Here is a 15213-nt window from a genome sequence, read left to right on the forward strand (position 1 = left end):
AGACGTCAGTCAGTCCAGTGTCATACAGGCAGTCTAGCTATTTCAGCTTCTGTGGGAGCTCTGCCGAATACATGAGCTCACCCATGGGCAATGTTGCTGACACAGCCCCAGGTTAGCTCAGCCCCCACATGGTCGCCCGAGTGATCTCTTCACCTTACATGTCTGAACTTGCCTTTGAATCTTTCATGGATTTATTTCACCTAATGCAGGACTCGTCCAAGGATAATCTCAGACTGCATGTACCAGAAGCACCCGTGCATGGGAATCTCAGCCTGGAGTCAGACCCTTGGTCATTATTCTGTTCATCGTGTGTTGAGCTCTTCCATGTTAAGGGAGAAGAATAAGAAGACATCATCAAATAAGAGATTGGTTTGCAAGCAACAGATTGTAAGAAGCAACTTTCTGTTTATGTTCCATGGTCAGTTCAAACCTGTGATAATTTTGAGACCTTGCAAGATTCAGTGATAGAGAGATATCTGAATACTATGATGTCTACGACAGAAAACGTAGACTAGGAAGATTCTCGGCATCAAAGATTGGAACCACAGTGGGGTGTCTCATTAACCCAGAGGTAACTAGCTGTCAGACAGGAAATGCAATTCTCAGGATCTGTGTTTGCCATCACTAGGGTTGTATCATACTGGACAGTCTGCACTCAGATGAACTGCCCTTGCCAGTAAGTGGCAGGTTGCTAAGCTTAGCTGTCTACACCCCTGCTTTACCTGGGATGGTGTGTGGTGAGAATGGGCCAGGTGTCAGCAGTGAGCAGATGGGATGCCCCCAGAGAAGCTGTCCAGGGAAGAGCCAGGAAAGCAGTTTTCCTTCTGTACCAGGGAGCCCACCCAACCTTCCAGGGCTAAAGCGTGAAGTAGACCATGTTTACCTTGGTATCACTGGTCCCCATCTGCTTCCTTTCTCTCTGTGGGATTCATACCTCCTCATTGCCCAGGGTGATGCCTCAGATTCAGCTCCTATTCATGGTGTCACAGCCCCCTCTTACAACTTTTAACTCATTCCCTCTTCCCCGTATCCAGTCAGTTCCCGGCCAGTGTTGGTTCTTCCTGAATAATCTCTCAAGTCTTCCTCTTTCCTCTCTGTTCGCATTAGTTCAGTTCAGTTGCTCAGTCGTGTCCGACTCTTTGTGACCCCATGGACTTCAGCACGCCAGGCCTCCCTGTCCATCACCAACTCCTGGAATTTACTCAAACTCATGTCCATTGAGTCAGTGATGCCATCTAACCATCTCATCCTCTGTTCGCCCCTTCTCCTCCTGCCCTCAATCTTTCCCAGCATCAGGGTCTTTTCAAATGAGTCAGCTCTTCACATCAGGTGGCCAAAGTATTGGAGTTTCAGCTTCAACATCAGTCCTTCCAATGACCATTCAGGACTGATTTCCTTTAGGATGGACTGATTGGAGCTCCTTGCAATCCAAGGGACTCTCAAGAGTCTTCTCCAACACCACAGTTCAAAAGCATCAATTCTTCGGCGCTCAGCTTTCTTTATAGTCCAACTCTCACATCCATACTTGACTACTGGAAAAATCATAGCCTTGACTAGACGGACCTTTGTTGGCAAAGTAATGTGTCTGCTTTTCAATATGCTGTCTAGGTTGGTCATAACTTTTCTTTCAAGGAGTAAGCATCTTAATTTCATGGCTGCAGTCACCATCTGCAGTGATTTTGGACCCCAAAAAAATAAAGTCTGACACTGTGTCCACTGTTTCTCCATCTATTTGCCATAAAGTGATGGGCCTGGATGCCATGATCTTAGTTTTCTGAGTGTTGAACTTTAAGCCAACTTTTTCATTCTCCTCTTTCACTTTCATCAAGAGGCTCTTTAGTTCTTCTTCACTTTCTGCCATAAGGGTGGTATCATCTGCGTATCTGAGGTTATTGATATTTCTCCCGGCAATCTTGATTCCAGCTTGTGCTTCATCCAACCCAGCATTTCTCATGATGTACTCTGCATATAAGTTAAATAAGCACAGTGACAGTATACAGCCTTGACGTACTCCTTTTCCTTTTTGGAACCAGTCTGTTGTTCCATGTTCAGTTCTAACTGTTGCTTCCTGACCTGCATACAGATTTCTCAGGAGACAGGTCAGGTTGTCTGGTATTCCCATCTCTTTCAGAATTTTCCACAGTTTATTTTGATCCACACAAAGACTTTGGCATAGTCAATAAAGCAGAACTAGATCTGGAACTCTCTTGCTTTTTCGATGATCCAGCAGATGTTGGCAATTTGATCTCTGGTTCCTCTGCCTTTTCTAAATCCAGCTTGAACATCTGGAAGTTCACAGTTCACGTATTGTTGAAGCCTGGCTTGGAGAATTTTGAGCGTTACTTTGCTAGCATGTAAGATGAGTGCAATTGTGTGTGAACATTCTTTGTCATTGCCTTTCTTTGGGATTGGAATGAAAACTGATCTTTTTCAGTTCCCTGGCCACTGCTGAGTTTTCCAAATTTGCTGGCATATTGAGTGCAACACTTTCTCAGCATCATCTTTCAGGATTTGAAATAGCTCAACTGGAATTCCATCACCTCCACTAGCTTTGTTCGGCGTGATGCTTCCTAAGGCCCACTTGACTTCACATTCCAGGATATCTGGCTCTAGGTGAGTGATCACACCGTCATGATTATCTGGGTCATGAAGATCTTTTTTATACAGTTCTGTGTATTCTTGCTACCTCTTCTTAATATCTTCTGCTTCTGTTAGGTCCATACCATTAATGTCCTTTATTGAGCCCATTTTTGCATGAAATGTTCCTTGGTATCTCTAATTTTCTTGAAGAGATCTCTAGTCTTTCCCATTCTATTGTTTTCCTCTATTTCTTTGCACTGATCACTGAGGAAGGCTTTCTTATCTCTCCTTGCTATTCTTTGGAACTCTGCATTCATATGCTTATGTCTTTCCTTTCCTCCTTTGCTTTTGGCTTCTCTTCTTTTCACAGCTATTTGTAAGGCCTCCTCAGACAGTCATTTTGCTTTTTTGCATTTCTTTTCCATGGGGGTGGTCTTGATCCCTGACTCCTGTACAGTGTCACAAACGTCCATCCATAGTTCATCAGGCACTCTGTCTATCAGATCTAGTCCCTTAAATCTATTTCTCACTTCCACTGTATAATTGTTAGGGATTTGATTTAGGTCATACCTGAATGGTCTAGTGATTTTCCCTGCTTTCCTCAGTTTAGATCTGAATTTGGCAATAAGGAGTTCATGACCTGGGCCGTAGTCAGCTCCTGGTCTTGTTTTTGCTGACTGTATAGAGCTTCTCCATCTTTGGCTGCAAAGAATATAATCAACCTGGTTTCAGTGTTGACCATCTGATGATCTCCATGTGTAGAGTCTTCTCTTGTGTTGTTAGAAGAGAGTGTTTGCTATGACCAGTGCATTCTCTTGGCAGAATTCTATTACCCTGTTCACATTACTACCACCTTGATTTAAGCTCCTAATCCCTAACCAGTCCCAGTCCTGCTGTCAAGGCCTCTAAAGTCAACTCCCAAAATGCCACTTGAATCTCATCTCTCTGACATTGAAAGACACACTGGGCCCCAAACCCCACCCCGTCCACCTTCCGCTGTGCCCAGCACCCGAGTCTCAGCTCTTCTGCCTCCCTCTTCCCCAGCCGGACTGGGGTGCTCACTGTTCCAACAGCCAGTCTGTGTTTTCCTGCCTGCACACCTCTGCTCAGGCAGGTCTCTGAAAGTGAAAACCTGTCCTTGAGAGGAGGCTGACTTCTGAACTTCAGGGCCTGCTCAAATGCCAGCTCCTTTCCCAGCCACCCCCTGCCCAAGTCATGTGTCCTCATGTGCTTCTGAAGAAGCAGTTTATATCAGCTTCAGTCATAAGAATTTGCTTTGAAATTAAAGCAGTAACTATTACTGGGGCTTCCCTGGTGGCTCAGCTGGTAAAGAACCCACCTGCAATGCAGGAGACCTGGGTTCAATCCCTGGGTTGGGAAGATCCCCTGGAGGAGGGCATGGCAACCCACCCTAGTATTCCTGCCTGGAGAATCCCCAGGGACAGAGGAGCTTGACAGGCTACCATCCACGAGGTCACAAGGAGTCGGATGCTACTGAGCGACTAAACACAGCACAGCAATAAGTACTGACCTCGCACATGCCAGGTCCTGTGCTAATTGCTGTATCTTGTTTGATCTTTCTGATAATCTAATGGCTTAGGCATTATCCCATTTCACAGATGAATAAACTGAGAAATGTCAAATAACTTCTTCAGTGTCACTTAACTCAGAAGTGGTAGGTAGAGCAGAATTCCTAATTCCAAAGTCCGTGCTGCAAGCTCATCACAGTCTATTGCCTCCGTAGCATTTTGATCTGTCTGTATGTGTTAAACATCCCCATCTCACCTCAATACATTGTTATCTGAAGAAGAGGAATCATTTCTTATATACTGTTACCCCAGCAGTGTTTGAGAGATCCCCGTCATGATAAGGGCTTCCCCAGTGCTCAGCAGTAAAGAATCCACCTGCAATGCAGGAGACACAGGAGACATGGGTTCCATCCCTGGGTCGGGTAGCCCCCTGGAGAAGGAAATGGCTATTTACTCCCATATTCTTGCTGGGAAATCCCGTGGACAGCGGAGCCTGGCGGGCTGCAGTCCCTGGGGCTGCAAAGAGTTGGACACAACTGAGCAACTGAACACAAGCGTCAGCGTCTTCACTCACACTAAAAGGTAAACGACCAGCTGGAGCATCCATAACCAGATGACGTTGCCTTAAACCAAAGCCCTGAAATTACATCTGGGCGGCGCTGCTTACGATATAGTGCTTCTTCTCCTGCCCTTGCTGCCCTGCACCCATGAGACTGTGTGCCTGATTCCCCTACCTGGGGTCAGCTGCTGCGTCACCCCACCTCCAGAAGTTCCCGAAATGACTTGCCTTGGCAGATGGCTCTGCCCTTTAATTAGCTGTTCAGTTCCTGCTTCCCCTTATTTAATATCAGGAAGTGTCCATGTATTTCATCCCCTTCCCCCTCTTGGACATAGTGCCTTCCTACTATTCTTTTCCCCTTTTGTACTTTTGTTTGGTACTTTTCCCTTCAGTGTGTTATCGGAATCCAATCTGGGGATTTTTGCCAAGTTGTCTGAACATTTTATCTCCATATGTGGTATCTCACTTCGTTTTTAAACCCTCCTTTTTTGGTATGAATGCACATACTCCCTATGAGCTATTTTAGGACCCAGCATCATTAAGAGACAAGATTAGTGTGGTCTGCAAATCTACCATAACTTGGAGACATCTTTATGCTTGACTCTCTTAGCCACATTAATCAATACTCAGTTATAATGTCAGTGGTATAACCCTGCATATTATAGAAGTCCTGTTTTTGATGTGAGGATGACTGATGATCTTTCCCCACAGCAGATCTACCCTTCTCATTGGGACTTGCTTGGCTAACATAGATTTAAATTATTTTGCGTCCCTCATCATGTGCAAATTCATTGGTGAATGGACAATAGCCAAGAAGGAAGAAGAAGTCAAGTGGAAGATTAAAGAAAATCACAATGAATAATCATCTAGCTGATAAATAAGAAGTGACTATAGCACCACTTTGGTTAGGTACCTAGGCAATGTGTACACTGGTGTATTTTCAAGATAGTGGCTATCTTCTTAGTTCCATATAACTAGTCATGTTATGTTGTGAGTTTTCTGCTGCCCTTTTTCCACTGTGTACAATCTTATCTGTCCCTCCTACCAAGGAACAGGAAGTATGTCTGATTCCAGAGTTTCTGGCTCAGTTATGATTCTGTCAGGAGACTGGCATTTTTCAATTAGCCCTGCTGGGGAAAGCATTAGAGAACAATGATGCACTAAGCCGCATGGCACTAATTCTGAGTCCAACAAGATTGCAGAAAATTAAGAGGGAACTGGAGCTGTGAGAAAAATTTCAAGCAGGAGATGAAATTTCAGCCTTAGAGCTCCAAATGAAGAATAAGATATAGATAACAGATGAAAGGAAGGAGGATATCCCACGTAGGCAAGTGCATCAGCATAAGCAAAGGTTCTAGAATTAGCAATAAGCATGTAATGAGGGAGTGGGCATGAATGCTAGGAGCAGAGAATGAGTTTTGGTGAGAATAAGAAGGATGAATTTGTAGGATAAACATGGGAGAGATGATGGAAGAAATGAAGAAGGCAGTGAAGAGGAAAATGTGGTTGAATAGTATATCAACAAAACTGGACAAAAATTAACTATTAGGAAGAATTTGACTTTTGACCACTTCCCAGGTTCCATGGAGTACATATATTTAGCTCCAACACATGACCTCTCCCAACATCTTCTGTGCAGCTTTTTCAGATTAATAAATTAGTTATCTTGGTAACCACGGGTACAAGCTCTATTTTTCTTGATCACTGGGAGAATGAACTTTGTTATGAGTCATGTACATTGCATTTAGGTAGATGAAGTGGTGCACTAGACTGATTTGTGAGGTATGAGAGCTCCCAGAACCAGGCAGTGGAAGCTCAAAACTTCATGGATGTTAAAGATGCCATATGAATGTGCTCTACGGCACATTCTGATGGGTACTTTCACTTCCGACCCAAAAGAAAATTCTCAGACCTGCCCCAGTTTCTTCTGTACAAATGGGTTAAGTGGCTTGTCTAAGGTCTCCTAGCTATAAGCGGTAGACAAGCCTCCAGGGCCAAGTGTTCTCTCCCCAAAAGAGCTCTGGGGGTTTTGTTTGTTATTTTAATGATAACATGGTGAAGGCATCTCAGGTCATGTCTAGGGAGTGTTTTGTGTTCTGTAAGAGACTAGGAAATTGTTCACATATTTCTTTTTTAGTATTCCCATGCTTTTTATAGGACAACAGATTTTAACTCTCTCCTCTCTACTACAGCTTTGTATAAGATTGGCTTAAATGAATTGCTTGTCAAGTTCAAAGTTAATCCTATTTTAGGATCTTTTCCTCATGACATTTGTGTGTTTTGTGGGAATTGCCCTTCTTTAACTCTTCAGAATCTAATTGAAATATTCCAAATTTAAATCTGTCAACGATTCTTCCTTTTCCGTATCTTTAGTGATTTCTCAAAACATTGCTATTTATAGCAGCAAGTAATCTGTAGTCTGTAGGTCATTTGTCTAGAACTTAATTAAAAGTCTCTAAGTTGGTATTTTCCTGGCAGTCCAGTGGTTAAGACTCCAAGCTTCCAATGCACAGGGTGTGGATTCAATCCCTAGTCAGGGAACGAAAATCACACATGTCACATGGCACAGCCAAAAAAAAAATTGTCTGAGGGAGAGAACGTAGACTTAGGTGGACATTCCCTAGGATGATCTGACTCTTTCCAGGTGCTTTTAAGGTGACATTGACTCACTAAATTGAATTTTACTTTTCTTCCAAATTTAGAACTTCCTTCTTCCTTACGACTTTAAGATCTGGCTCTTTCTGTATTTCATTTTCTCTTTCCTCTCCTTCTCCTCTGCCTCCTCCCTTCCTCCCTTCTTTTTCTTCCTCTTTCCCTTCAAGGAATGATTAAAAGGAAGAGACCACCTAAGCTTACCAGGCAAGAATTATGAAAAATAAGGGAGCAATATAATACATTTAGAGAGCTGAGAAAGATCAAATGAAATGGAATAAGAACTAAGTGAGTTGAGAAAGGTAAGAAGGAAACATGGAGTACCCTGGTCGCAGGCACTCATCTGAAACAGAAAAGGAGGGAGAGTTGGAAGTGAGGAAGGTCTTGGGATGGATTTTTTCTCACTCCAGCCACCGGACATCACTGCTACAGCTTGGTCGCTGCCTGGAGTTGTCCACGGTGGGAAGGGGAGGAGAGAGGCAGTGGGCAGTTACTCTGTGCAGGATGTCTGCTAGACATATGTTTGAGTGGCTTGAAGTCTTTACTGGAACAAAGACAAGGATAAATAAATAATTGAACCTGAACCTATCCGGGTGTTTGTCCCTATATGTTTAAATAGTCTGTGACTTGTTTTAAATGGAATCCAAACACAGAGCATGATTTAGATGGCAATTTTATTACCCTTGGCTTGGCCTTGAGGACTGATTTTGAGCTTTCTGCCCGAAAATAAGCTCAGAATGAACTAGAAGTTCCTTTATCCTTAAAAACAGAAATAATTCTGGATCTGCTTTGGCCTTCTTGGGGAAAAAAAGGCAACGTGGAAAGAGTTAGAAGTTATTTGGTAAAGAGTCATTTTGTCAGCTGCTCTCGTGAGGTAGGACAGAACCTTCAGGAAATGAATTGTGTGGTACACATGCAGTTCGAGGTAATTCAGGCAGTGAAACTGCTTGTCAATGGAATATGTGGGATGGTGGTTCTTTAGAGTGGGGAGGGGTGCTGTGCTGGATCTGCCACCACATCAGCCCCAAATGTTTTCACCATCCTTCACTTCCATACAAATCATGTCCACCTGGTGTCTCTGTGGGTCAGCATTTGTTCAGGGATGTTTGAAATAGCAAGGGTTTTCATAAATGTTGTGCAGGGAACTGGTCCGAATTGTTCCTCCTTTGCCTCTCCACCCCGTCAACTCAACAGGAGTCAGTGAGTAAAACAGATTTTCATGGTATAGAATTCTTGTAGAATTCTAGGCATGGCCTGGTAGCAGAGTTGACAAATTCTGGTCTGAATATTGACTCCGCGCATTCACCTGAGGTTGAATATATATTCAAAGCGTGGGGAGAGAGGGGGTGGGAACTCACGGCATGATTTGTCCTCATCTGAATGCTCTGGGGCTGGTGCTTATTCAAAGTATTTCTGAGTAGGGCTTCCCTTGTGGCTCAACTGGTAAAGAATCTGCCAGCAATGTGGGAGACCTGGGTTCAATCCCTCGGTTGGGAAGATACCCTGGAGAAGGAAAAGCTACCCTCTCCAGGATTCTGGCCTAGAGAATTCCATGGACTATTTAGTCCATGGGGTCACAAAGAGTTGGACATGACTGAGCAACTTTCACTTAAGATGTTTTTCAAGAATTTTTGCTCCTCCTGAAATGTTCTGCCTCTTGGAATAAGGAGAGAATTGAAGGGCGATGGATATAATGGATCTAGCCTCCATTTGGTGCTTTAGTTTTAATAGTTATTTCTAAATCGTACCATGGTTGTTGGTACAAGGTTAAATGTAATGGAACTGAGTAGAGAGTCCAGAAATAGACTCACATATATATAAGCAATGGATTTACTTCAAAGGCACCACTTACAGGAGGAAAAGGATGATCTATTCAACAAATGATGCCAAAGCAGTCGGTTGTCTTTTGGGGATGGGTGATGAACTTTGACCTCTGCTTCCTAGCATACACAACAGTTAATTCAAGATGGACCAAAACCTGAATATGAAAGGTGAACCCATGGAGCTTGTAGAAGAAAACAGGAGATCTTTATGGGCTTGGTCTGGGCCCCCCCCCAAAAAAAAACCTAACAGAACATGAAAAGCATCAATTATAAAAGAAAAATTTGATACATTGGACTATATTAAAACTAAGGACATCTTAGTTTTAAAATTAGGCTGTCAGAGAATCCGTAACATGTCTTCAAGACATGTGACAGAAAATCAGGCTAGAGTTCTTCCATGTGGGCTCCAGAAACTGCCTTGGCTAAGACCAGTGACCCTGCTCCTTGCTCAGTCTATAGAAAAATGGCTGCGAGTTGAAATAAGTGGCTTGTTGCAAGGCTGAGGCACTCGAATCTCACAGGAATCTCGCACTCTCCGTGTGCTTTTGCTACGTGAGAGGCAGCTTTGTTCCCGGGCCCTCGCAGTCTCCAAACCCTGGTGCATTCTTCTCAGAACGCTCCCTTGAGATCCCCTGAGCTTTGAGGCTGTCCCGCCAAGTCTGTGTGGGAAGGAGGACAGCTTCACGGGGCCCTCAGGCTTGAGCCAGATCCGCTGTGTGGTGTCCAAGTTCTTTGGGTCCCAGGGCCCTAGAGGGAGCCCAAGATGCGGTGAGGCCCAGCCCTGCCCTTTGCGGGGGCCTGGTGTTGGTGAGGACAGACGAGGCGACGTCGGAAACAGAGCCAGCAGTCCACACCGAGGTGCTCACTGCGCCCACGTTTGCCACAGAAATGCCTGAGACCCCTGGCCGAGAGACATGCTTCCTTTCAAATCTAGGCTTTAGAGGGAAGGAAGCAAGAAATATATTTAGAGCTTTCAAAACTATGTTTTGCCTGCTCTTACAAAGGGAAAAAATAAAACTACCCTGAGGGATTTTTTAAAAATCAGCTTTCAGTACTTGAGATGAGTGGGAAAACTCTTACATGCTGTTGTCATTTCCTTTCTGTTTCAAGAAATTAATTGTGGGCTGGAAATAGCCTGTTGCAAGAGGGGAGACTTCGTGCCCTTTGAATGCTGATTATGCCAGAAAACTTTCCAGGCCCCAAGGGAAGGTTGTCCGTTTCCCAGGACTCTGATGCAAGATGTCCTTGCAGTTAGATACTTTATTCAGCTCCAAGACCCAAAGCAGTGGAGAGCTGAAATTCAGAGGGAATAATTAACTCATTCTTTGAAGAAATGGCCTCAAGCTTTGACTTTGGGCCAGGTTTGGTTCTGGAAGTACTGTACTGTCTCCCGGGATTCCAGGCTCCTTCCCTCTAACGTGGACTCTCTCAGGCGCCTGGGGCTGTGCCTGGTGAATTAACAGTGGAGCGCATTTGCAAAAATCTTCTGAGACTTTTTTTTCCCTCTATTACCCAAAGAGTAAAGATTGGTTGTTGCCCCCCTCTCTAAACAGAAATACTAGTATATAAAAAAGAAAAACATTAAATATTTTGGGAGTTCACTATATTAATTGGAAAGTTGCAGATAAGCACAACAGCTGGTAAATTAAAACTCATTTAAGCATGAATCACAGGAGAAGAAAATTTTGTAAGCAATAAATTTTTCTTTCTAATTGTTTTCTGACTGTCAAAATGTATGCATCACCGAATTATAGCTTAAAATCCTGCTGGTGGCTGGGAGAAGCTGGTCTGGTCTTTGAAAGTAACTTCAGATAACCAATGGAGGGGACAGTCTCCCTAACATAATCAAGTATTTACTTCTAGTAACGCAGATTTCTAGCGTGCTGACAGATGTTAAACACTGTTTAAAAACACGATTTGGCTTTGTGCACCTTCCCCTAGGTCCTTCGATCGTGACGCCCCCCAAGGACATCTGGAATGTCACTGGTGCCCAGGTGTATTTGAGCTGCGAGGTCATCGGAATCCCCACCCCTGTCCTCATCTGGAACAAGGTCAGTGGCGGAGACTTCAGGAAGACACCCTAGACTGACCAATGAGTAGTTACACTGCATGGGAGAGGAATGGCCTAGAATCCTCAGCCAGTCAAGGCTTTCCCACAGTCTTCCGGACACCGGCCCTGTGTCTCCTCAAACGACCTCCCTGCCCTCCGGAATAGTCCCTCTTTGCTCTTGTTAGCAGTTCCCCAGCACCGAGCCTGGGGGACTGGAGGAGCTGTGATGCTGAGCACACATCCCACCCCCTGAGTGCACGTGTGTACCTCAGTATAACATGGTGCCTAAGACTGTGAGCTCCTTAGGCGGGCTGGCCGGGTTCTCTCTAGGTAAGGGTTTCTCCGCGGCAGCACTGTTGACATCTTGAGCCAGATGCTTCTTTGCTGCGGGGGCTGCCCTATGCACTGTATGTAGTTTGCAGCGTCCCTGGCCTCTACCCCCTAGATGCCAGGAGCGCGTGTGCATTCTCACATGTGCGTGCACACACACACACACACACACTCCACTGTGACAGTTAAAAATGCCTCCAGACATTATCAAATGTTCCCTGGGGAGAAGGTCGCCCTAGACCTCAGTTTTTCTGCTGTGTGATGAACGCAGCTTGGAATTCTTATAAAGATCACATAGGAAGTCGCCCGGCTCAATCACTGGCGCTCAGGCAGTTAGCTACTCTTCCTGAAAATGTTTCCCTTTGAAGAGCGTTATCTCGTATATGAGTGTTATCTTCACATATAATGGACAACAAATTCCTTGCACGCCTGCAGAAGGACGAGAAAAGATTGGCCAAGTCAGTTGATACTGTAACACTTCGCAGTCATAATGTACATTACCTTAGTGCCCTTACACTTTTTGACTTGTTTACACCTCCCAAGTCTGTGGAGTATATATCATCAAGCTCATGCTAACAAAAGGGAAACCTTATTTCAGTTGAGAGGCATAGCCGGAAGTCCCTCTTCAGCTGGCTTGCTTCTCCAGCAGGCTCTGAGATGGATGACGTCTGCCCTGATTACTTGATTTGGTGTCTGAACAGAGGAGCAACTCCTGGAACTCCAGGAGTGATCGTGGCTCCCATAGTCAGAACTCTTTCTGCTGCAAGTTGCAGAGACTCACTTCACACTAGTTTAGGGAACACCAACAAAATGGGGGTGGGGGAGAGGGATGATTCTAGCCTCAAGGGCACCTGCGTCCCGGCGCCCAGTGGGGTCACAACTCCAGCTCTTGGCTGTTTGTTCTTGGTGTAGGGGATCTCGTTTTCTCCTTGTGCTGCAGAAAGATTCCTCCTGCTATGGGCGATATTGTCGCCAGCCACTCCAAAGACCTCAGAGGAAAGAGGGTATCCCTGCGCTACTTTGTAAAATTCCCACAGAAGAACTCTGACCCAGGTTGGGTCACCTGCTAACCTCTGGCTCCCCCGTGTGGCCAGAGGGGTGTGGCGCCCTCATGGAGCCTTGTCGTAGGAGCAGAACAAGGGTGACTCCAGAACCTGCCTGGGGTGACGGAAGCCGCCCTTTACAGCTGAGATTTCTTTAAACGGAGGGATGAAACTTTACCTCAGTAAACTACTTTTTTAAAGGGAAGGCAGGAGCAGTGAGGAGCATAAACTCAACTGATGGATGTATTCCTCTTGGCCTTCAGTGAAAGCTGCTGGTGCTCCTCATTGCTTAGTCGGAGGTTTCTGGTTTGTTCCAGGGGGTGAAGAGGTAAGGAACAACTTTTTCACAGGATTCCCATGAAAAGCTCTGTGCAGCTCTCTAAGGGTCACACAGTGAGAAGCCAGGGTGACCCAGGCCATGAAAGATCATGAAAGATCTTGACAAGACCCAACATCATGACAAATCTTGGCAGAGAGTAATTCGGTCCTTTCTCTGGCCATCCTTGCAGCTAATGTACCCACACACAGGGAGTAAATTAGCCTCAGGAATCTTTTCCTTTAAACTTGGAGATCCTCTGGGATTGATCCCTTGGATCCCTTGAGGGCTTGTCAACTGGAGGAGTTCTGGGGGAGGGTGGGAATGGATGGAGTGGGAGCGAGGAGAAAGAAACAGAAAAAATTTTTTTTCTATAGACCATCTGAAACAAACAAAAACCCTACTTCCAGGTTCTGCTGATTTTCTTCTGTCTTCATAATGTAATTTGCTACATGCATGACCTAAAATAAAGCAGTGTTGTTCAAACTATAGACCGTGACCCATCAGTGAGTCTTGAATTTAGTGTAGAGATCACAACCAGTATTTTCTTAAAGATTAAAAAGTAGAACAGAAAATACCTTAAGTAAAGGCACAGTTAGTAAAGCTATTTCTTTTTTATTTATGTTTGGTTACAGTGTTTGTTGCTGCACGCAGGCTTTCCCTAGCTGCAGTGAGTCGGGGGTCACTCTTTGTTGAGAGGCACAGGCTTCTTTGGGTAGCTTCTCTTGTTGGGGAGCACAGGTTCTAGGCACACAGGCTTCAGTAGCTGCAGCACTCAGCCTCAGTGCTTGTGGCGCCCGGATTGTCGTTGCTCTGAGGCATATGGGATCTTCCTGGACCAGGGATCCAACCCCTGTCCCCTGCATTGGTAGGTGGATTCTTATCCACTGTACCACCAGGGAAGTCCTTTAGTAAAGGTATTTCATAAAGCTTTTCTTCTGTATATTCCAGATAGCAATGCAAAATGTGTTTCTTACTATGAGCCATGTCAGAGCACTTTGAAAGTCACTGACCTAAAGAATTAAACAGGCCATTTATTTTCTCCTCCACTCCCCTTGTAACCAGACTGTTAAGAAATACAGATTTATACTTAAGATCACCTGTCAAATCCAATTTAAGCATGGAACTGCTTTTTGGACATAAATGAATCTTAGAATCCTCCTTTGTTAAACTGAGGTTCCAAGAAGGTAGCGTGTCTTTCTTGCTCAAAGATTCTTAGCAGCAGCAGAACTAACAGGATGACTCTTCTCTGTGAGGCCCTTCTGGCTATGATGACAGTTCTATGGCAGGCCCAGCGTGCTGAGTGGCCTGTGCTATTCTGACCAGTACTTATCGTGTGACCTTAACAAGTCTCATACATATATATATAGGGTTTTTTTTTTAAACAAAACTCCTGGGATTGGCATATATACTACTATGTGTAAAATGGGCTTCCCTGGGGGCTCAGTGAAGAATCCACCTGCAATGCAGGAGATCGATCCCTGGGTTGGGAAGACCCCCTAGAGGAGGGCATGGCAACCCGCTCCAGTACTTCTTTCCTGGAGAGTCCCTGTGGACAGAGGAGCCTGGCGGGCCACAGCCCACGGGCTTGCCAAGAGTTGGACACGGCTGAGCGACTCAGCACGGCAGAGCAGTGTGTGTGAAATGGGTAACTGATGCGCTGGTCAGCACAGGGCATTCTCCCCAGTGCCCTGGGGTGAGCTCAGTGGGAAGGAGAGATTAAGGAGAGGGGGTATATGCACACAGATAGCTAACTCACTTTGCTGTGCAGTGAAAGATAACACAACGTTGTGAAGCAACTGTTGTTGTTCACTTGCTAAGTTGTGTTTGACTCTGTGACCCCATGGACCACAGCATGCCAGCCTTCCCTGCCCTCCACTATCTCCTGGAGTTTGCTCTAGAGGGAGCAGCTATACCCCAATAAAAACTTTTTTATTAAAAAAAAAACACCCAGCCTACAAAGATTACAAGAGCCATATTTTGAAATGGGGAAATGAACTGAAAAAGCTGTATTTACCTTAACCCTGGTAAGTCAGAGGGATGCTTACAGGGAAGGCGAGAGACCAGAATTCCTTCCAAACATTTAGGTGTTTCCAAGATTAAGAGGCTTTCTATTCCATTCTTTTCCTGCCTGAACATTTTTTCAGATTAGGGCTCAGGACCTCTAAGATTTTTTTTTTTTTTCAGTTAAAAAAAGAGTGATTGTTAAAGAAGGAGAAACTATCCAAAGATGTTCATAATGTCCTCCCGCCTCCTTCCCCTCCTTGAAATAACCAATATGAACTTTGTGTCTTTCTATACCCCATTCATGCCCATATGTATACAAACACA

General features: G+C 44.8%; 1 protein-coding gene across 1 annotated transcript in view; it reads left to right on the forward strand.

The window, feature by feature from the left end:
• IGFBP7 (insulin like growth factor binding protein 7) overlaps positions 1-15213 on the forward strand; it is a 75904-nt gene that overhangs the window by 53020 nt on the left and 7671 nt on the right. The window contains exon 2 of the mRNA XM_070458385.1: positions 11085-11194. Coding sequence (XP_070314486.1) covers positions 11085-11194 — 110 coding nt within the window. The remainder of the gene's footprint in view (positions 1-11084; positions 11195-15213) is intronic.

This window comes from Odocoileus virginianus, chromosome 29, assembly GCF_023699985.2.
Source record: "Odocoileus virginianus isolate 20LAN1187 ecotype Illinois chromosome 29, Ovbor_1.2, whole genome shotgun sequence".
NCBI lineage: Eukaryota > Metazoa > Chordata > Mammalia > Artiodactyla > Cervidae > Odocoileus > Odocoileus virginianus.